This window comes from Pelodiscus sinensis, chromosome 6 (assembly GCF_052426305.1).
Source record: "Pelodiscus sinensis isolate ZL-2025 chromosome 6, ASM5242630v1, whole genome shotgun sequence".
Classification (NCBI taxonomy): domain Eukaryota; kingdom Metazoa; phylum Chordata; order Testudines; family Trionychidae; genus Pelodiscus; species Pelodiscus sinensis.
The window spans coordinates 48,364,753-48,385,978 of record NC_143057.1 but is presented as its reverse complement, the minus strand read 5'-3'; the positions used below and the strand labels follow the sequence as shown (position 1 = coordinate 48,385,978).

General features: G+C 43.6%; 1 protein-coding gene across 1 annotated transcript; it reads right to left on the bottom strand.

Annotated features, from left to right (window-relative positions):
* Positions 1–4,835: 4,835 nt before the first annotated feature.
* GADD45G (growth arrest and DNA damage inducible gamma) lies at positions 4,836–6,709 on the bottom strand. The gene is made up of 4 exons (XM_006131884.5): positions 6,540–6,709; positions 6,256–6,357; positions 5,916–6,129; positions 4,836–5,560 (listed from the first exon to the last, which is right to left on the bottom strand). The coding sequence occupies exons 1-4, from the start codon at positions 6,590–6,592 to the stop codon at positions 5,450–5,452; spliced, it is 480 nt and encodes a 159-aa protein (XP_006131946.1). The 5' UTR covers positions 6,593–6,709; the 3' UTR covers positions 4,836–5,449.
* Positions 6,710–21,226: the final 14,517 nt, after the last annotated feature.

Here is a 21,226-nt window from a genome sequence, read left to right as displayed (position 1 = left end):
GAGAAACAGATGCCCAAAGGAAGTAAAGAACCCCCATTGCTTTTAAAATCAGACACACAGTATCAAGTGCAAAATTGCACAAGCAGCGAAATGGACTAGATGCTTCTGAGGATGCCCAGAACTGTGAGCCATTGTTACCTCTTTCTGCCTAGCAAGATTTTTACTACTGATTAGCAGGGCTCAACAAACCCATGTATCTACTCGCCTGTGGCAAGTTGATATCAGCCAGTTGCCCCGTTCACCGGCGGCACGTGCATGCACAGTGTGGGTCTGGCGCATGCGCGGTGCGGGGCTGGCAAGTGGATTTTGCCGCAGTTTGTCGAGCCCTGCTGATTAGAATGTGTCAGCTCTGACACACAAGTCTGTGTTACTCACCAGCAAACTCCCGGAGGCCATCCTGGCCCAGGCTTCTGCTAGCAAGTAACAGTCAGTGAACTCTGTTCCCCGAGCTTCTTACAGCTATTTCTCTCCAATACAGTGTCATGGCCACTGTGCATCCTCAAAAGACAAAGTTTGTTGCTTTGTTAAAGAGTCAATACTCTACAGTTCACAAATTTTAACTTCAAACACAGCATTGAACAGGTCTATAGTAAAACTAACACAAGTCTATTAACAAAAGACCATGGATTAAATGATTCCAAGCAGGGCCATCCCTATAATGGCCCACTGCCCAGGACCCAGGGCAATTCCCTGCCCAAGCATAGGGATCAAGGCAACTTCCTCTTGCCCCAGGCCCTGACCTACCCCTTCCTTCTCTGTTCTACCCCACCCTCACTCCACCCCTTACTAATAACCAGAGTTCTACTAGCTTTCATATGATACCTCAAAAGGCATAATTCATACAAATATTATGTCAGGAGCATGTAGGCTGCCAATACATTTTAGTATAATGAAACAATAATACTTATCTATCTTTAATGTTTATGATTATACAATAATATATGTGGATTTGATCATCTTGCAGCACTCAGGGGAGGAGAATTGAAAAAAAAAGTGCAAGGAGAGATTCTCTTCTCTGCCTTCATCTCTTAGCTCAAAACTTCACCTAATACTCAGAACCCCACCTTTTTCATACTGAACCTCCCTCGGGTCAGAACTTTTGGTGCCAAAACCTATCCTTCTCCCCCCTGGAATTTAGTAAATGCCTCCCAAATGTGCTCTCCTCATTAACCCCCTTTTTGTTCCACCCAACACCCCCAGCTCAGCCTATTCATCCAAGCTACCCCAGCCCCCAATGATAGACCAAAGGAGCAAAGACATCAGGAAACTGATTTTACCTCCAAGGCACATGCACAAGGGTCCCCAAATTCAGCCATTGTGGGAGTAACTTGTTGCCCATGTTCTGCAGGGGCTCTCGGGTTTCCAACATATTGAGAGTCCCTCTGTCACAGGCAGATGTACTGGAGTCTCCAAGGATTGAAGCAGCGCCAGACCTCCCTGGAGTTACCCAGTGGCAATAGCAACAAGGAGTCCTATGGCATCTCATAGACTAACAGATTTATTGGAGCATAAGCTTTCGTGGGCAAAGACCCACTTCATCAATTATGCTCCAATAAATCTGTTAGTTTATAAGGTGCCACGGGACTCCTCGTCACTTTTGCAGATTCAGTCTAACAGGGCTACCCCTCTGATATTTGACACCACTGGCAATAAGTGTTACTTAATGCTGCCCTACAGTAAGCCATATTGTGGATACTACTTTGTGACTGACAGATGTATTGTTATTGAGGGGTCTTAGGCCCCCCAACATCTAAGAATATATATACATTGTATCTTTAGAACTATAGTTTCTTCTCGCAGATTGACATATTTGAGTATGTAAAGATGATTACTCAGTCATTACTCAGGCAATTGGTACCAGTTGATGAGGTTTTGCCATGTTAAGTAATGTCCAGTGTGTATTTCATAAGGTGCATATGTTTGATTCCTTTGCAATAAATATTGTTCACTACAGACTATTATTAGCATGCCCATTACCATTTTAACTTACTGCTATTTTGCACTCCAGCTAAATGTAGTAAACCAGAAAGATTTTCAGTAACATACGGGTCAAAACAATGAATTGACATACTTTTTATGAGGCACAAATTGCAGTTTTCTAGACATATAGATAAGGCCATCCCTATGGAGGTGGGGACCCAAGAAAACAACTTCTTCCACCTCAGGCCCAACCTGCTGCTCATCTTTTCCTGTCTCTCCCACTCCATTGCAACCTTTCCCCAAGCCTCCTTCCTCCCCCTCAATAATGCCACTCCAGGGGATTACCAGAGGATGCCTGGTGACAGCAGCAGGGGTTCCCCTCCCGCATTTACCACAGCAACAGGAAGCAGAACTGAAAGAGGGCAGAGCAGAGCAGGCTGCTGGGTAGCTCTACTTCCTGCAGCTGGTGAGTGTGGAGGCGAGCCTGACTCCTGCTACTGAACTCAGGCTCTCCCTATAAACCCCCAGGCTACCCTGGACCTCACAGGACCCCCCAAACTGCAGGGCCAAGGGTGGCTTCCCCAAACTGACGTAGGAACAGGACAGCTCTGCATATAGAGAAGCCAGGGGCAGCCTCTCAATTATAATGAAAGTTAGCATGAAATCATGTAACACTTTTTTCCAAGTGTGCACTTCAAAATTAGAGTACGGATTTGGGCTTGTTTCATTATTGTCCAAGGCTGAGTAATTTTCACCATACCTACTGGCGTACAGTTACAGTTGATTGAATTAGTTTTAAGAATGTTGTTTTGCTTTTCTACCTATAGCAAGATAAACTTTTTTCCTAATAAATACAATCACTTATATACAGTCCCAAACATCAAATTGGTCAAATTACTTCTTCGTTGTAATGCAGTGTCATGTATAACATGAAAGGACTTTGTTCAGTTTTATCTGCTCAACAGCTTGTTTAAACTATTCAAGGTCGTTATTTACTGCTCACACTTTGAATAAAAGTTGATGTCAGGACAGTTCATTTTTAGCTGTTCAAAGCCACAAGCTGATTATATAAGAGATTGCAAAGTGCTATTTCTTAGAAAGCTAACAGACTTGCAAGATTCTCAAAAATGAAAGAGTATGTATTCATCAGAGCAGAAAAACTGACTTGATATTTCATACATATCAAGGTAACTTCTTTAGAAGCAATCTTTGCACTAACGCTGTATGAGCAGGTTTTCTTAACTAATGGGAAAGACACCACTCAGTAAATTTAAGAAAGCCTTAGGTAAAAAAAAAAAATAACTTTTTAAGTGAGAACATGCACAAGTGGATGAATTTAAAATTTCCACCCCCTCAACACTTATTTTTGTCTTTTGTATTTTTAATGCACCACAGTATTTAAATACCAGACATTTACAACTGTGTCCCAAGAGTAAAATGCTTAACAGATGTAGCAGCCTGTAGATGTAACCATAGCTATTCTATTTATAAAGAAGTTACTCCATATTATGGGAAATGAATAAAACCATCAATAGGGAAGAGTAGCACAGAAATAAAAATATTTAACTTGAGTGCTAATGTACACTAGAGTAATTCCTTGCAACATAAAATATGTAGTCTATTTCTTTCCCTGCCAGTCATGCCAGGGATGGGAGTTAGTCTATTTGCATTGCTACTATATTCCCTGAAGCTTATGACAATGATGGTAAGGCATAGCAATGAATACACAGAACATGTTCCGCCATAGGAATAGTGAAGCCACAGAGAATTAGAACTTCCATTACCAAGAACAATGGAATCAACAGCAGATGATGCAATAAAATCCTCAAATACAAGAGCACATGAACTATTCTACTTAGAAATGCCCATCTAATCAAACACTAGTCACTTGCAAAGCAACTAATAGAAGAACTATGCAGATACCTGTGCATTTATTTTCCTGTTACATTTCAGCCTTGTTCTCTCCTTCACATTCTGCCACAGGATTCATTGGCCTACTTAAATGCTATTAGTGTGGCTTGTGTGTCATTTTCCTGTACTCATCTAATATTATCCAGAAACTTCACAGCTGTCTTTTGCAAACATGTAGTAGGAATATCCCCCTAGATATTCACTGTATATTAGAAGCTCCCTGCTGAATGTCAGACAATAGTGTGCATCTGAGTAATGCTTTTACATCACGTAATAGTGTAACAAATTCACATGCACATTTTCCTAGATTGCCTCAAAACAAAATCAAGGTCTGTGAGCTATTGGGTTTAGGATCCTCAGCTTCTATTGTTCCAAACATCTGGCAGACAGCCAAGTCAAATGACAGCTTGAAGCAGATGCAAGCTATTATCTAAAATATGTATGCAACAATAGTTGTGTCTGCAATCTTTTAGGTTTATTTACTTGTAGTCTAAAAGTGTGAAATGCACCTGAAATCTGAAGGGCATGTAGGCTTTCATTATATTTTGTTTCTGTAAAACTCAGGCATGGCTACTGCCAGCTAGTAACTTTTTTGATGGATTCCAGTTATTACTGGCATTTTAAATTGTAACTAAATCTTTTGTATTTTAAAAACCCAGAGGTATGAAACTTAAATTATCTTGGAACACGTGTGGTATGCCTCTAATGGACTACAAAGGCTGCCTACTACAATAACTCAGCTCATTAAGCATGCAGCTCCTCGCATTGCAAGCTGTTGAAATCAGCAGCTGTTGCAAAGGAGTGAAAGGTCAAATTATCAGTGACTAGAAAGCATGGCTATATCCCTCAGAAATAAAAATAAGTATTTTCAAGTAAGGGCACATTACCATGGTCTAGTTGATTATAGCACTTCATAGGAGCACAGGGATATGAAAGAAAATGCAAGTTCTGAACTTTAAAAAGGACAATGAGGTTTTCCCCACACAGTAAGCAAAACACAAGAGTTATTTATATTAAAAAGTTTATTATAAACATTAGAGCTTTCATAGCAGCATAAAGAGTATTATTGCATTAGTAAACCAATGTTTTCTAAACAGCCCAAAGGCCTTTGATAAATTGTGTCTGCATAAGAGTCTTTGCAGAAAAGTCTTTGTATATTGTCACAGTAACAAATCTCTAACAGACCATCAAAGTGTTTTCCTCTTAAAGTTTTGTAGTGCCAACAGTTCCTAGTTACAATATTTTGTCCAGTCTTTCCAAGTTATTTTTGTCCAATTTCCCAACCTTCTGTCCAGCTTTCTTAAACTTCCACTTGACCTGAAAACTTGCAATATTTCTTCAGCTCCTGGAAACTTGCAATACTCATTCAGCTCCTTGGCACGCCAGCCATTCCACTACTGCAAGGTAGTAGGGACTCACTCCTGGCATGAGACATTCCCTTCCTCCCTCACATCTTCCTTCTCCACAAGAGCCCACTGCTTGCCAGTCTGAGCGACTTAATCCGATCTCTTGACCAGGCTAATCCACAGAATCAGCAATGTGTTGGTTCACCCAGGCGTGCAACACCATGACGAGAATGCAACAAAGGTTTCAACCTCTCCAGTGCAATGAATCTTCATCACTCAGGCAGGGTGATAGTGGGCACCCAATCATTGACATGCCGGCTTTCCTCACAAAACAAGTTGAGCTTTTCCAGCGCAGGGTCTTTCCAAGCATCCTCATCTGGATTCTGTGATAAACAAGGACAAAAAAAACCCAAAACACTTCATGAGTTGGTATTACCAAGCTAGAATGCCAAGAGATAGGTACTTTGGGGAAAGGTTTGGTGAAGGGGCTAGCACAGAAAGCAGGACTAGTCTCTTTAAATGAGCAGGTATCTCTTGCCTAGAAACAAGGCACCGTTGGCACTGGGGTGGCAGGGAAACGTGTGGTCTTAGCTGAAGATCAGCAATCAGTCCCTGTACCAGCCATGCTCTGAGACTCCAGGGGGCATGGCATTTGGACATCTTAAGTCCCTGTGGCAGCAGGGGCAGCTGCAGCGGGGCAGGTCCGGGCTGCCCGCAGGCCTGGCAGAGGGCACTCACCGTGATGAGGATGCAGTGCAGGTCACGGGGCTCGCCCGACTCCTCGCTGGCCCCCACAATGTCGGCCAGCTTTGGGATGTCGTGCAGGCGCACAATGTCGATGTCGTTGTCGCAGCAGAAGGCCTGGATGAGGGTGAAGTGGATCTGCAGGGCAATGTCCCCCTCGTCCTCCTCGGCCGCTGCCAGCACACAGAACGCCACCTTGTCGGGATCACTGTGGGGACAGAGCAGCTGTCAGCCCGGGGACAGAGGGTGGTACAGCCCCCGCCGGGCCGCCCCTACCACCCTCCCTCATCCCCCCACCCACCCAGCCACCCAGCCACACAGCTCGGATACTCACACGTTCATCAGCTTGGCGGACTCGTACACCCCGGCGGTGAGGCCACCGCGCCGCTGCGCCGACACCAGCAGCTCGTGGAGGGCTTTGCCCGCGCCCTGCATCCTGCAACACACAACGGGGAGGCGGCTCAGTCCCGGGTCCAGCGCGAGACCCCCAGGTCAGCCTCCCCTCCGGGCTACCCCCTGCACGCGCCCGCGCCCCGGCCGGCATCTCCGAGCCCCGCCACCACCCTCTCCACCGGGGCTCAGTCCCGGGGCCCGCCGCACGCTCCGGCGGCCACGCACCTGTCGCTGCTCTCGGCCACTGGCTCCTGTCCGTGAATCTCCTCCAGAGTCATGTCGCGTCTCACACGCTGTATCCGTATCCACGCGGAGCGGCTCGGCGCTAAGATTCCCCCGATCCGCTTCCCTCCAACTTGCTCTGCTCTTGTCCCCAGCGAGAATGGAGCGAACTGGCGGCGGCGGCCGTATTTATAAGCAGCCTGGCTGCGGGGCCGGCAGCTGGCGGAGTCTCTGCAGCCCTCATTGGCCAGCCTAAGGGAGTATTATTATGATAATCAGGAGGTAGGCTGGGCCGGCTCGTGCCAGGAGGCCACGTGGAGGGGTAGTGGAGAGGGGTAAGGGGGGGCGGGGGATTACATTGCCTTCAGTTTGCTGCTGCTTTTGTTATATTTTGTTGCCAGGCAGACTGCAGATTTAATTGTAAAAAAAAAAAAGTAATAAAAGGGGAATACATTACGTTGAGTTGTCTGGTTTCATTGCTTCCTTAATATAAATGATGCAAAATGCACTAAAATATTACATAGACTAATGCAACTCTTACCGGTTCATTTAGAGAACACTAAAAAATAACTAAGGCAGATATCGCAAAAAGAAGTAAACGGTGAAGAGAGTGTTTTGCATTACAAATACACCCTACATTTACACGTGGGTCATTGTATATCTCGCTCCCTAAGTTTGCATCTTTTGTGTTGCATGTTTTGTGTTCCTATCCCAGCTAACTAGTTATCTTTGCTTTGCAAACTTACTAGCTCCGTAGATGGCTGCAGAAATGTTCTTGCAAACTTTACCAAAATGAGGGCACAAGCCCTGCATAAATAATGAGTCGTTGTGTGGAGCAGATTGTGGATGGCACACGCTGCTACTTTGCATTTCAATAGAAAGCGCACAATAGTGGAGGTCTGGCGTGTGGCAGTTTGGAGTTCAAACAATTGATTCTTTTTCTTCATAGCAACACTGTCCACCTGCCACTGGGGTGGGGATTTGCTGCTGGGGTGGAGGGCAAGAGAGGACAATTGCATTACTCTCCTATCGTCCAATCTGCCTCTGCAGATGAATGTCTCCATTTGCACACGCTTCTGGAGTGCAATTGAATGCCAGGCATTTTGAGCACGCGATCATTAAATAGTTAAATACTTTATTATAGTTCTTTGTTTTAATCTTTCATACACAATACATTTCAGAAAATTACATATGCACAGTTTGCAAGTAAGCATCCAGTATTTCAATACAAACTTGGAAAAGGTAATGCAGAGCCTGCTTTTGTAATTAATTAAAAACAACCCATTAGATATGTATCTATTTCCTCAAGTGTAACTGTTCAATAGTTTTAATAGAAACTAAAAAGTTGACACAGTTTGTAGCATATTATGAACTCACTGTATATTCCACGCACTCGCCCTGAAAACTATCAAGAGTTTCATTTTACTAAGTATCCAAATCAGTGTACTTCATGCACTTGAACCCATTTCTCCAGAAATCCCTGTTGCTTTCTTTCACTCTAAAAAGTCATCTTGATTAGTAGCGCTATCTGCTGGATGTTGAAGCAGCTGCTGCTAAAATGTATCCTCTACTGTCGCCTTGCCCTAGATACAAGTTACTGTGCAGACACTAAAAGGATTTGCTGGGGGAGGGAAGAACCAATACAGGCAAACCAAAAAGGGGACAACACATATTATAAGCCATGATCCATATGTAAATTATCCAAAAGCCTGATGTATAATTCCCTGTACTTGTTCTAGAGTACAGAAACTGATGCCTCTGTACACTTACAATAAGGTTTGCATTTTCTAGCAGAATGGTAATCAGGAATAAAATAGAATTGCACCACCTTGTGGGCTTAATGATTTAGACACTACCTAACAAATAAATGATATAAAATTTTCTTTAGAATGAAGAAAAACCCTGAGATAAAGTATTAAATGCACAATATACAGTATTTATAAAATAAGTGTATGCTAACTGTGTCACTAGACTACATTGACTACAAATAACATAATGCTGATTTAGATTTTTCAAAAGACATTCTAGAAAAACCTCCATCTAAATCAGAATGCAACCCCCATAACATTTCTCTATCTATATTACTGTGCATACACAATATCGCTAATATTACCATAGCCTTAGAATACTCTGTTTAGAGTATTTTTGCCATTTTGCTTTTGGCACCTCTCACAGGCTACGTCTACACTGGCCCCTATTACGGAATAGGCATGCTAATGTAGCACTTTGGAAAAGGCAAATGCGTGGGGGATTTAAATATCCCCTGCGGCATTTGCATTTTCATGGCCGCCGCTTTTTTCCGGCTTGGAGATAAGCCGGAGAAAAGCATCCAGACTGGTGCGATCCTCCGGAATAAAGCCCTATTCCGGAGGATCTCTTATTCCTACTTGCAAAATGCTACATTAGCATGCCTATTCCGTAATAGGGGCCAGTGTAGACGTAGCCTCAGGGTATGTCTACACTAGCCCCCTAGTTTGAACTAGGGTAGCTAATGTAGGCATTCGAACTTGCAAATGAAGCCCGGGATTTAAATATCCCGGGCTTCATTTGCATGTTCCTGGGCGAGTGCCATTTTTAAACCCCGTTAGTTCGAACTGACTGCCCGCGACTACATGTGGCAGTCAGAAGTTAATCCAAACTAAATCCTTAGTTTGGATTAACTGTTACACCTCATTTCAGGAGGAGTAACAGTTAATCCGAACTAAGGATTTAGTTCGGATTAACTTCTGACTGCTGTGTATAGCCGCGGGCAGTCAGTTCGAACTAAAGGGATTTAAAAATGGCGCTCGCCCGGGAACATGCAAATGAAGCCCGGGATATTTAAATCATGGGCTTCATTTGTAAGTTCGAATGCCTACATTTGCCACCCTAGTTCGAACTAGGGAGCTAGTGTAGACATACCCTCACTTAGTAAAAACCAATTATGTCCATTTACTTGTCAAGTTCTCTGGGCTACAATAGTTTGCAAGCCCTGACAGGGAATATCTAGTTTGTTTTTAAAAGTTGTTTCAAATAAGCAGAAATGTTCCAGTTGGGCCAACGTTTATAGAAACTTGATTTTAGAAAATCTAATTTGGGATCAAATTTGCGGATATAGTACCCTTTTAAGTGAATTTAGAGTGAAAGGAGCAGGATTTAATTAACTGAAAACTGAAGTTTTCTATTTAACCCTCCCCCCCCCCCAAGAAGAGCTAGCAGTAATACAGGATTCCCCACAACAATGGCATCAGTGCCAGATGAACCAAGATGAGGGTATTTTCAGTTTCTATATCTATTAAATTAACTGGTATCAATGCTGAGGCTAACAGGGAGTGTTTGTTACATGGAGAGCTGTCCCATAAAAAGTCTGGGGGCGAGGGGAGCTGAGGGCTGAGACCAGTACCAGCTTGTTTCACACAGGCCACTAGAAAGTCATCATGAAGTAATGATATATGATTGCTACTAACTTAGGCAGGATTTTCTCCAGCAACCTATAGACAAAGGAGTCTGTAGCCTCTTACCAAATCTCCTGGGGGCATATAGTCCATCTTTAAATATAATTTGAGTCCAGAACACTGCAAGTGTCCTTTTCAATACTTCACTGCTTCATTTAGGAATCTTAGATCAAGAAGCATCTGGACTAGAAACTCCTGCCTCTGTTGTGGCAATGTATGCTAAATGTATTATTTTATCCAAAGAAAAGTTTCAGCCTTTTAAAATACTGTACTGTAATTTCTGTTCAGTTTGGACAGACTTCCAATGTAACACTTTGTATTATTTCTTTTTATGTTTATTTTTAGTTACTTCATGAACACTAATATTGCTATATCAATGACAAAATCACAATTAAAGTCTAATGGCTGCAATATATTCAGGTTTTGTAAGCAAAAAATAAGCTGTTTAATTTCAGGTCCCAAAAATAATTTCCTATGGAATCTCCATTTAATTTGGGTGTCCAGGAGAATATACTAGATAAACCAACTCTTTCCTGATAGCATTTCTCAGATTACATCTAGTGTGGAATACAGTTCACTAAAGAGACTGCCTGGAATAGTGCTTTGTCTGTATTCTCAAATATTAAATTTAGCCACATTTACTGTAGTAGAATGCTGGCTTTTAGGCACATGCACAATGCCTACAATATAATTCTGCCTCTGCAATGGACTTGCTTGAGAACATCATAACCTCTTAATTTATTTAATTGTAAAAGGAACATAATCATATCTGGTTCACAGAGGGTTTGAGAGAATAAATGGGCAATATTCAGTCCTAATGTAAACAGAGAATTCCAGGTAAGTCAGTACAGTAGTGCCAATTTACACCAGGATCAAATTTTCCCAAGTGTATTCACTCCTTTCCAAATGTCAAATGCTATACATGTGCTAAGTATTGAAAATTATTTGTCTAGCCTATTATAAGAATACATAATCATAGAGAGAAATGCATGTACTGTTTAGAAGAATAATCTGTGATATGAATGACAGCTGCAAGTCTCATATTGAATTAATGTGAATGGGGCAATAAACAATGCTCACAAATACTTCTCATATGTATACTCTGGGATTCACTACCACTAGGCTTCAGTGTCATAGAATCATAGAATAATAGGACTGGAAGGGACCTCAAGAGGTCATTGAGTCCAGCCCCCCGCCCTCAAGGCAGGAATACACATGCAAATACTGTATCATCTAAGTATCCCTTGACATAGAAATTTCCAACTCGGTAGATTTTAAGACTGTCATTGAATATGATAAAATGTCAAAACATATTTTGACCGCCAGGCACTTCAGAGTTAGGGATTCTTAGCCTTACGGCTTCTAGGTTCATTCCATTGTTCACAGGGATTGTAGCACATATGGTTCATAAAAACAAACACATTGCTTCTGTTGCCTGTGTGAGGGAGGAAACTGTGAAAGCCAAGACCTCTAATTTTTGCATTGTTTCCTTTCCACACTGATCTCTATGTGGCATTAGATGTAAACTGAAATGAACCAAGAGCATTTGTTATGAGGGATTTGGGTCAGTGGTTGAGAGATACGAGATTCCAGCTACTTTCTGTCCACAGCCAGCTCATGTGCTCAACCTAAAGCAATGTGGAAGTGCAATGCAAAAGCCAGATGGAGAGGAAGGGAGCAACAGCATGAAAGGGGTGGAGAAAGAAAGGCAACACAAGGGGAAAGAGGGACAATATCATGAATGAAGGGTGAAAGGGTTATGCCTCATTAGGATTCCTATCCAGGTTGAATAATTTTAGAGGGGCATATGCACCAGCAGCATGATGCCTTAATGTATAATGAAAAATATTCCAACTTCATGAGACCTACCCACAAGCCCTCATTTGTTATTCTACCATTTTCTTGTAGAACATTTTTTCCCTTATATGGTATTGCTATAAAAGATTGCATATCATATTCACACTTTAGCTTTATCAAGTCAGTGTGAGTTATGGACCACACAAAGAATCTGAAATTTTACATTTGTGAATTTTAAGTCAAATCTTCCAAGTTATCTTTGTGGGCATTTCTAAATTTTTGGGGGACAGGGAATATGTTCTATGTCTTGTGCAGCACTGACCATTCTTAGCACCTAATACAGTAGACTTCCGATAATCCAGCACCTATGGGACCCAGGGGGTGCCAGATTATCGGATATGCCAGAGTATCAGGAGGTACTCTGGGGGGGGGGGGGCTGTGACGGGTCTGCCGGGACCCGCACTGCGACTGGCTGGGGGGAGGGGCAAGGTCGGCAGGGAAGGGCACAGCAAGGAGCTGCAGGACCTGAGCAGTGCTGCAGGACCAACCCTGCAGCACCCCAGCTGCTGTGCTCCGCCGCTTCCCCAAGTCCGCCACCACCGTTTGTCGCCTGCCTGCAAGCAGTGGCAGCAGACTTGGGGATGCGGCAGGGCAGAGCAGCTGGGGCACTGGCGAGTTGGTTCCGCAGTGCCACCCCTCGCCTTGCTCCCTCTCCTCTGCCGCCACTTGCAGCTCCAGCTGGCCTGTAGCAGGCAGCTGCACGGGGCTTCCCCTGCCTCCCTACAAAATGGTAGAGGGTTTGCCCCTCACCGTGCCATTCCCCGCCGACCCTGCCCCCCCGGCCGGACACAGTGCGGGTCCCGGCAGACACATCACAGGGGTATAACCCCCTTCCCCTCTCCTCTCTTTCCCTTTCCCGGCCTGTGAGCGCACGTGGGGCTCACAGGAGCTCCAGTTGTCTGGCTGGCTGTAGCACTTCCAGGTTCCAGTTGGTGCCGGACTATCAGGAGTGCTGGACCACCGGATGCCAAACAATTGAAGTTTTACTGTACATAGCACTTTTCAATTTCATAAAACTCTGGAAACAATCTTCAATGCATTTGTGTAGTAATTGTTCCCGGATACAAGAAATTACAAATGTAAGTACAATTTAACAATATTAATTTGACTATATTTAATAGTGTTAAGTTAGAACCAATTTCACCAAAGTATTATTTCAACAGCATAAAAGGCTACTTATTCTAAGAATTATTTGATTAAAGCTTTGTTCATTTCACTAATTTTTCTACATTATACTAAACACTGCTTGTGTCAAAGTGCAGTGTTCAAAACGATAGGGTGACCTCTTGTGGTTAGAGAATTTTTTTTGTACTGTACAACATAACCAAACCAAAATACTACACTTAAAAATTCAATTCTGATTCTCACACTGAAAGTTTTAAAATTAAAAATTGACATATATTATAAGCACAATTATTTCTTACAATAAGAGAACTTATACTAAAAAAAGATGGATAATTGATACAGCAATATGCTGTGACCAGGAAAATATATTATGATAATTTCAACCATGATTAGAAGTTACCTGCATTAATTTTTTTTCCTTCTCCCTCCCCACCTTACAGCATTTTGTAAGCCACAAATACAGAAGTAAATGTTTTAGTTTGTGATTTTGGCCTAAGTCAAATGTGAGAAGTGCCTGGTGTCTGCCAAATGAAACACAACCACAATAAACTAAGTTTTTTGGGGTTTCATAATACAAAGTTGGGTAGAAGCCTGGCTCTATCACATTGCCTATTCCTTCCTAAGTCCATATCTAAGAATAATTCTGTTGTGGTAAATTTGAAGGGAATTAGGAAGCCTGTTAATCATAGTGTAAATGGCCAAATTCATAAAAGTTATAACAATAATCAGAAAACATGAGAACATCTCAGAATTCTAAATTAATCCATGAATTGTATTCTCATGGCTGACAAATGACAGTGAAGTTGTTTCCCCTACTAGTACCATTTGTTGCTGCATCTTCATCATACCACATCTCATCTATTGGTTAGACTCCTGTGTGATGCAGCTTGCAATTTCAACCCTCCCCAAGTTTGTTCAACTAAGCACTCTCCTTTCAGCCACACACTCAACATGTGACTTCACTGTACTAAATGGAAAGCATGGGCTCTCCTATTTGCTTAGGGTGTGTCTAGACTACAGAGTTTTGTCGACAAAAGTGGACTTTTGTCGACAAAACTATACCTGCGTCTACACTACCGCTGAGTCCTGTTTTGTCGACGCTGGTAAACCTAATTTTACGAGGCATAATGCCTTCTGTTGACAGAGTTCTGTTGACAGAAGGCGTTATTGAATGTAAACTGTCCTTGCGTCTACACTGCCATGTCGACAAAGCAGCTTGCTTTGTCGACAGAACTGAATGCAGTGTAGACGCTCTTTGTCGACAGAAGCTTTGTCAACAGTATCTGTCGACAAAACTTCTGTCGACAAAACTCTGTAGTCTAGACGTATCCATAGTAGACACAGAAGTGCATCTACCTAAACAATGTTTACATCTACCTAAACATTTATTCTAAATTATGAGCAAGTATGCATCACAATTATCTCATGGAATCATCCCAGGGGGATTAAATAATTACATTCTGCAAATGTCTTGTTACTTAAGAAAGAAGAGGGCATGCTGAATAATCTCTCATATAAAAGTTAGGGGGAAATTACTAATGGAATATAAATAAAGGCTAGAAATGCTGTTATTTACATCCAGAACTGACAGTCAGGTTCTTGGGGGACACCTACTAAGTAGTAAAATGCTAATTTTAGAGTCCAGTCCTGTTTTGCCATTTACTTAAAAGGGAGTCGAATCAGATCTTTATAGAGCAGAAATATTAAGTAGGAAGCAAATGTAACTCAAAATGCAAAGGGTAGCCAGGCTTACCCCATGCTAGCTTCAGGCCCTGCCATGGCCTCAGTATTGTCTACTGCCATGCCAACACAATCACATTCTCTCTATATTGCACCTTTGGGGTGATTTACTGCCATAAGCCTGCCAGCCCATTTTGCCAGGTGCCATTAGTCCTTTCATTTATAAGGGCTTTAGTAGCTTGGGAGTTCTGAAGAACTGAGCCTTGTGCCTTTTGCACTACATTTCCTAGCTCAACGTCTGAAGGAACTCAGGCCATGATTTTGTCTCCCACCAGTCCTTGTTCTTAATCCCATGGGGAGCTGAGCCCCACTCCTTTAAAGTGCTAGCTGACCGTTTGACAGTGTATTGTAATGACCAATGGTACCAACTACAGATACCAAAAAACAAAGGTCCAATACATACCAATAGAAGATAGAGACTTAAATACAAGAAAGGATTCTGGTGAATCAAAGCACTTTTTCTAGAATCATATTCCTTTAATAAAAGCTGTTATGAAAACTGCAAGCAATATTCCTCCAAATAAAACAAAAAGAAAAGCTGTGCAAACAAAAGCAAGGGTTCTTCTTAAAAAATGTTTCCTTGTTTTGTTAAAAATGGAATTCTTACACAAGTACAAAATCCAGGGTTTGTATTTAATTGAAACAATGTTGGATAGTTTTAATTAGATGCATAGAGACATAAAAAAGGGGCAGTACTGCAGCTGAGAAAAAGATGGAGCCTTTGTTTCTGTCATCCCTTTCGTGTCTTAGACCTGTAAAGACAGAATTATCTCCTGAATTATAATGTATGTTTCAACTCATCATGAAGAGCGCTATTATCAATACTTGAAGTAGCTGAACCAACACAGTTACTATGTTCTCCTTCCTGAAGATACTGTTTTTTAAGAGGACAGAGAGAAACTGGTCTGAAAATACTTAAAAAATAACAAATAGTCTCTAAAGTACTGCAAGACTAACAAAAATGTAGATGGTATCATGAGCTTTTGTGGGCACAACCACTTCATAGCTGAGCACCTTTCCTTTAAGATGAGAAATGACATCCTCGAAGATTTGAAAGATGATGGCTATTAATTAGCAACACTTTATCCTTTTTAGATGTGAGAGGTTTGAAAGAGAACTAGTGTTGAAAACCCAGATCAAAAGTAAACAAGATCTTTCTAAGGCTATATTCTTTTCAGAGGGGTGGCCCAGTATAGCAAAGGCTAATAAAGAGGTGAGAAAACACTGGGGTAAGAGGCATACAATGGAGACTCTGATGAATGAGCGTCAACTGAAGTGTTTTGTAACATCTGCATTATGATCTTTATCTGATGCTGTAAAGAGTAATCTTTTGTCAATTTCACTTAGGACAATCAGCTAAGGGTACATCACAGAGTACCATCCTGTTAATAGAATGTAACAGGGAGAACCCCAGTGACAAGCCCTCCTACCAGTCAACTGAGGTGACTCCTTCACTTTCTCCTCACATCTGTGTGCAGGCTAACTATCTTCCACTTCCCCCATCAAATCTGCACTGAGAGGACTGCTGAACACAGGCTGTGGGCTGGTTCAGGCAGTTCCTCCTCTTTATAGATGTTTGTACATACAGCTTGCTACTAGGTGGGTAATACTAGGTGGGTACATAGCATCAGTCAGGCATTAATTGTCCACGTGGGCATGCATGAATCTGATATTTGCATATAATAAAGCGTGCATGTATTTGCTCATGTCAAACACAACACTGACAATTTGGCCCCCCAGGTCACATTCAGTGCCTAAGTCAGCGTGGGCAAAAAGGCCTCTGAAGGCTAGATCCGACCTGCCAAGTGAGTTGATCTGGCCCACAGAACTCTGCTGCTCCCCTGCCCCCAGACCAATCAGGGCCTGGGGACGGGGAAGTATGCAAAGTCTCCTACCTCGCTAGAGGCGCACAGCGCTTAGAGTCAACCACCAGGGGTAACTAAGGGTACGAAAAAGCCTCTTTCAAAAAAGAGCATCTAGACTACAACCAGTACTTTTGAAAAAGAAAGCCGCTTTTTCAAAAGAGAGCACCCCAGCCAGTCTGGATGCTCTCTTTCGAAAAAGCACAGTTTGCATTACATAGCGCCTTTTTTCGAAAGAACTCTTTCGAAAAAAGGCGTTATTCCTTATAAAACAAGGTTTTCCGTGGTAAAAAAAACTGCCGCGTTCTTTCAATTTACTTTCGAAAGAATGCGGCAGCAGTCTAGACTCAGGGGAAGTTTTTCAAAAAAGGCCACTTTTTAAAAAAAAAAAACTGTAGTCTAGACACACTGCACACCCCTTGCAGGGCAGGAGTAGGGTGGGGGCAGGGAGGGTGAAAACGTCACACACTCCCCCTGCTCCCAAGCCCTGACAGACCTGGGGGTGGGGCGAGCGAGCAAAGTCTCCTTCTGCCCTGCAAGGGGCATGGAGTGCTTCCCTAGAGTCAACCACCAGCTGCTGTTCAGCTGGCGGTTGACTCTAAGCGTGGCACCCCTTGCAAGGCAGGGGCAGGAGGCGAGACACTTCTTTTGCTCCCTCTTCCGCAAGGCCCTGATTGACCTGGGAGCAGTGTTTTACTTCAGTGGCTGGCTAGTCAGACTCTGCTCTCAGGTTCGGCGTGTAACCAAGAAGACACAAATCACGTAATGCGAATAAATGCAAAGTTTATTAGATATTACAAGAGATACAAAAAGAAAAGGCAAGAGAAGGCTTATAACCTCCCTTTGGCTTGCTGGGGACTCTGACTCAGCAAAGGATGGACTCCTCGGCCAGGAGCACCTCTGTACAGTTCCAGGTCCTTTGGGAAGTCCAAAGAGCGTTGGCAACACTAAACGATACGTAGCCTGTACACAAAATTCTAGAAGCGGTAACTATCTACGTGCAGAGGGAAAAAAAACCAAAAAACCCACCTGCCTGTGAAAAGATTCCCACAGACAGGCTGTTTACTCCAAAGCTTATCTAAGCTACGTGATGAGCTCAACCACACTGGGCACGGCCTTTCTCTCTAACGAGCGAGGTAGCTGGGAATTTTCCTTGCTAACAGCAGGCCAAAGCCTGTTTTCTAGTTTGCAGACCTGAGAACGGGGAAGATTCACTAGCTCCTCGAAATACAATGGTCTTCTAGTTTTCCAACCACAAAAGGTGGGGGGAAGGGGAGGTCACATGAAGTCTCCTCCCACGTATCTAGAGGGAACTGCCAGCTCTTCAGAACAGCTGTCTGTTCTCTCTGCGGGGGGGGGGGGAGGGGGGAATAACTCCATGCACTCTCCCCACCCCCAGGCCAGTCAGGGTCTGTGGGCAGGGAAGCACAAAAGTGTCCTGGCCCTACCCCTTCTGCAGCAGCCCTGGGACACGTCAAACATTTCTGAAGTGGTCCCTAGGTCTAAAATTATTGCCTACCCCTGGCTTACGTGATGCTTCTCGCTATCTCTCTCCACCAGCTACATACCTGCAAAATTATTGGTATTTGAAATTTCTGCAGTATAAAAGTCTACAGCAGCACATAGTCTTAATATGGCATACCTCTCTGGGAAAGTAACTTAATGGAGAGGTACATTCTAAAACCTGAAAACTCAAGAGCTAATTTTATGGATGGCATTAAGTGAGCTGGGAATGAGGAAATAGCAATTAAAGAGAACCATGTTCTGGAAGGGGAGAGTGATTTTAACAGATAAAACAAGTCAATTATTATTTCAATGAAAGGTCGGCAGGGGGAGGGGGTATTGGGAAAAGACAGTTTTCATGACGACACTATCACCCCATATTACATGGAATTGAGTGCATTGCTTGAAGAAGCCAAGTGTGAAATTGCTGACTTAAATGATTTGCCTTCCAGCACACTACAAGTCAGTAGCAGAGGTAGGACTCAGTTTCTGCAAGTGTCTCAACTCAAGCTCCAGCTTACTGGAAACACAGAAATTCAAGAGTTAGCATTTTTTCTTTGGGGTTGGATTGTTGTTTCTTAAGGGCAAGACCTCAGCCTGAAGCTGGCAAAGAGCCAACAAGGACTCCCCCACCCCGTGCTCCCACGCATGGAAGTGCAATGTTGCTAGAGCACCTCCCTTCCTTGTTTTCACTTGTGGTGGGGGGAGGATGCTCTGATAACAGAGGGATTGTGGCCATAGGCTGGTTTGCTTCCTGTTCCCCTTCGAGAAGCTAGTATCACTAGCTTTACATCACCTTTGCACTAACAGAAGGAAATGTACAGTACAATAGAGTAACCCACTACTAAGAACATACAAATCCAAGCATCAGAACCTGTAAAGGATTAATCTAAAAGGTATTGTATTAAAGATTCACTGAAGCGATAAAAAGGGCACAGAGGAAAGGAAGGAAAACCAATTAGAGCATACATGCTGCAGAGCCAGTTCCTTCCTTCCTAAGTCTTTCTTTTCTTATACTACAATTAGGAGAAGCCTGAGCACTTTTACCTTTGAGCACTAGCTTCTTACCTGGGCATTTTCTCCTAGAACCAGATGAGCCCAATAGTAGTGCTGTGCTGATGAAGTTCAGTTTTTGATCATGTGATGGACTTGTTAGTGCTGTTTATATCTTCACGACACCATCTGGTGCTAAGAAAGCAACATTGCAACTTCCAATTGATGGTGGTAAGGAGGGGATTTTTATTGTTTTGTATGAATTTGGTTGTTGATAGTGGCCTCTTCTTTCTCCCTGACCACACAGGAGATGAAATGAAAAATTGTTAGTTGGGTTTTATTAAATTTTATCACAACAGCAAAAAAAACAAACAGCCCTCTCTTTCAAAAGGAACATTTAAAAATGTACTAGTAGCAGGGCCAATTTGCTGATACCAAAATGAGTACAGGGTGATACTACTAAGTTGGTCTCTAGGGCCAAGAAGCTCAAGCCAGGTTAGAGTTTGCTAGAGATTTTGTCATAGAATAGTTGTTTATGATGGGGGTGATTATGTTATGTCATTTTTGTAAATCCAGTTAATATACTTTCAGGGAGAGGGCTTTGTTGAAGTGCCACACTTTTGATAACAAAAGACAGGACTATGCAGCACTTTAAAGACTAACATGATGGTTTATTAGGTGATGAGCTCTCGTGGGCCAGACCCACTTCCTCAGATCAAATTGTGGAAGAAAATTGGTGTGACCATATATACCAAAGTGATACAATCAGAAAAAGTGAACACATATAAAATAGATAAATCAGATTTTAGAATGGGGGGGGGGGTGAGGCTTTTCTGAACTGTCATTCATGTTTAAATTTGATACTTTACGAATAGGCCTTAACAAAGATGCTAATTATCTTACCCATTACAAAAATAGCTTCCCCAATTATCACCTCTAATATCATTACCTCATAGATATTAACCTCCTCCCCTCATCAGTGTGAGGAAGCAGGGCACGAGCCAGAGGGCAGGACACTGTCAGACGCCAGGTCGCTGGTGTGACATGGCCCCGCTGATTTTAAAGAGCCGCGACAGCTCGGCTCTGTCTGTGTGGCCCTGGGAGCTGGCTGCGGTGCAACCAGGCCCCACCCCTCCAGCTCCAGTCCTGCCGTGTCCCCAACCCCCTCACCGGTGAGAGACCGCTCCCGGCCGACCACCCGGCTCGCTGAACCCGCCCTGCGCCCCTTTGTCTCCACGCTGCCCATTCTCCACGCTGCCCCTGCTCCCCTGTACCCTGGATCCCCTGCTCTCCCTCTTCCCTGCGACTCTCTGGCTCTGCACCGCCCTTGCATCCTGCTCCCCTCTGATCCCTGCCCCCCCAGCTCTGTGCTGCCCATTCCCTGCACTGTCCCTAGATCCCAATCCCTCTGCACCTCCTGTTCCCCGCGTCCTATTCCTTGTGCCTCCACCGCACCCTGCGTCACTCTTGTTCTGTGCCTCCCATTCCCCGCGCCACTCCTGTACCTCCCACACTGTTTCCTACACCCCTCTGGCTCTGTGCTGTACCCTGTTTCCCCTATGAGTCGGGAGTGAGGGGTGCTTGTCCATAGGGCAGGGCTGGACAGGCCAGGGAAAAGGCTGCTGTGATCCAGCAGGGAGTGAAAGGGGGAGTTCACTTGAAGCGCCTTTGCCTTTATGGAAAAAAAAACAAATGAAAATGCTATTTGCTATTTATAGGGCTAAAATGCTGGGACAAAAATAAAGAAAAAAACTCACTGCAAAATGAAAACATGTGTAAAACACAACAAAAGGGGGGGGCAAAAATGTTTTGTTTGGGGCAGCAAAAAACCTAGAGCTGGCCCTGGGGGAGAGGAAGGGGCTGGACTGGACTGTGGGGAGGGGAGGGGAAAAATATGGGGAAGGGGCTTGTGTGGAGGGGAGAGGAGAAGGTAAGAAGAAGATGATAGGGGAAGGCACCAAGGGACAGGGGTGCAGGACAGACAAATCCCACGGGGCCAAGTGCAGACAGTGAGGTAAAGGGCAGGAGGGGAGGTGTCAGTGGTAGGGGAGGCAGGGTGATGCCGGGAGAGGAGAGAGTAAGGGCATTGGGGGCTAGAGGCGGAGGGGGAGGTGCTGGGAGAAGGCTAGAAAGAAGAGGTGGCATGAGGAAGGCGGGGATGGAGCAAGTCATGAGT

Excerpts from the sequence above, each read along its gene's own strand:
- GADD45G (XM_006131884.5), bottom strand. The coding sequence starts at position 6,592 with ATGACTCTGGAGGAGATTCACGGACAGGAGCCAGTGGCCGAGAGCAGC. Across the intron at positions 6,358-6,539 it reads GTGGCCGAGAGCAGCGACAG|GATGCAGGGCGCGGGCAAAG; the intron begins GTGCGTGGCCGC and ends TGTGTGTTGCAG. Across the intron at positions 6,130-6,255 it reads TCCGCCAAGCTGATGAACGT|TGATCCCGACAAGGTGGCGT; the intron begins GTGAGTATCCGA and ends CTGTCCCCACAG.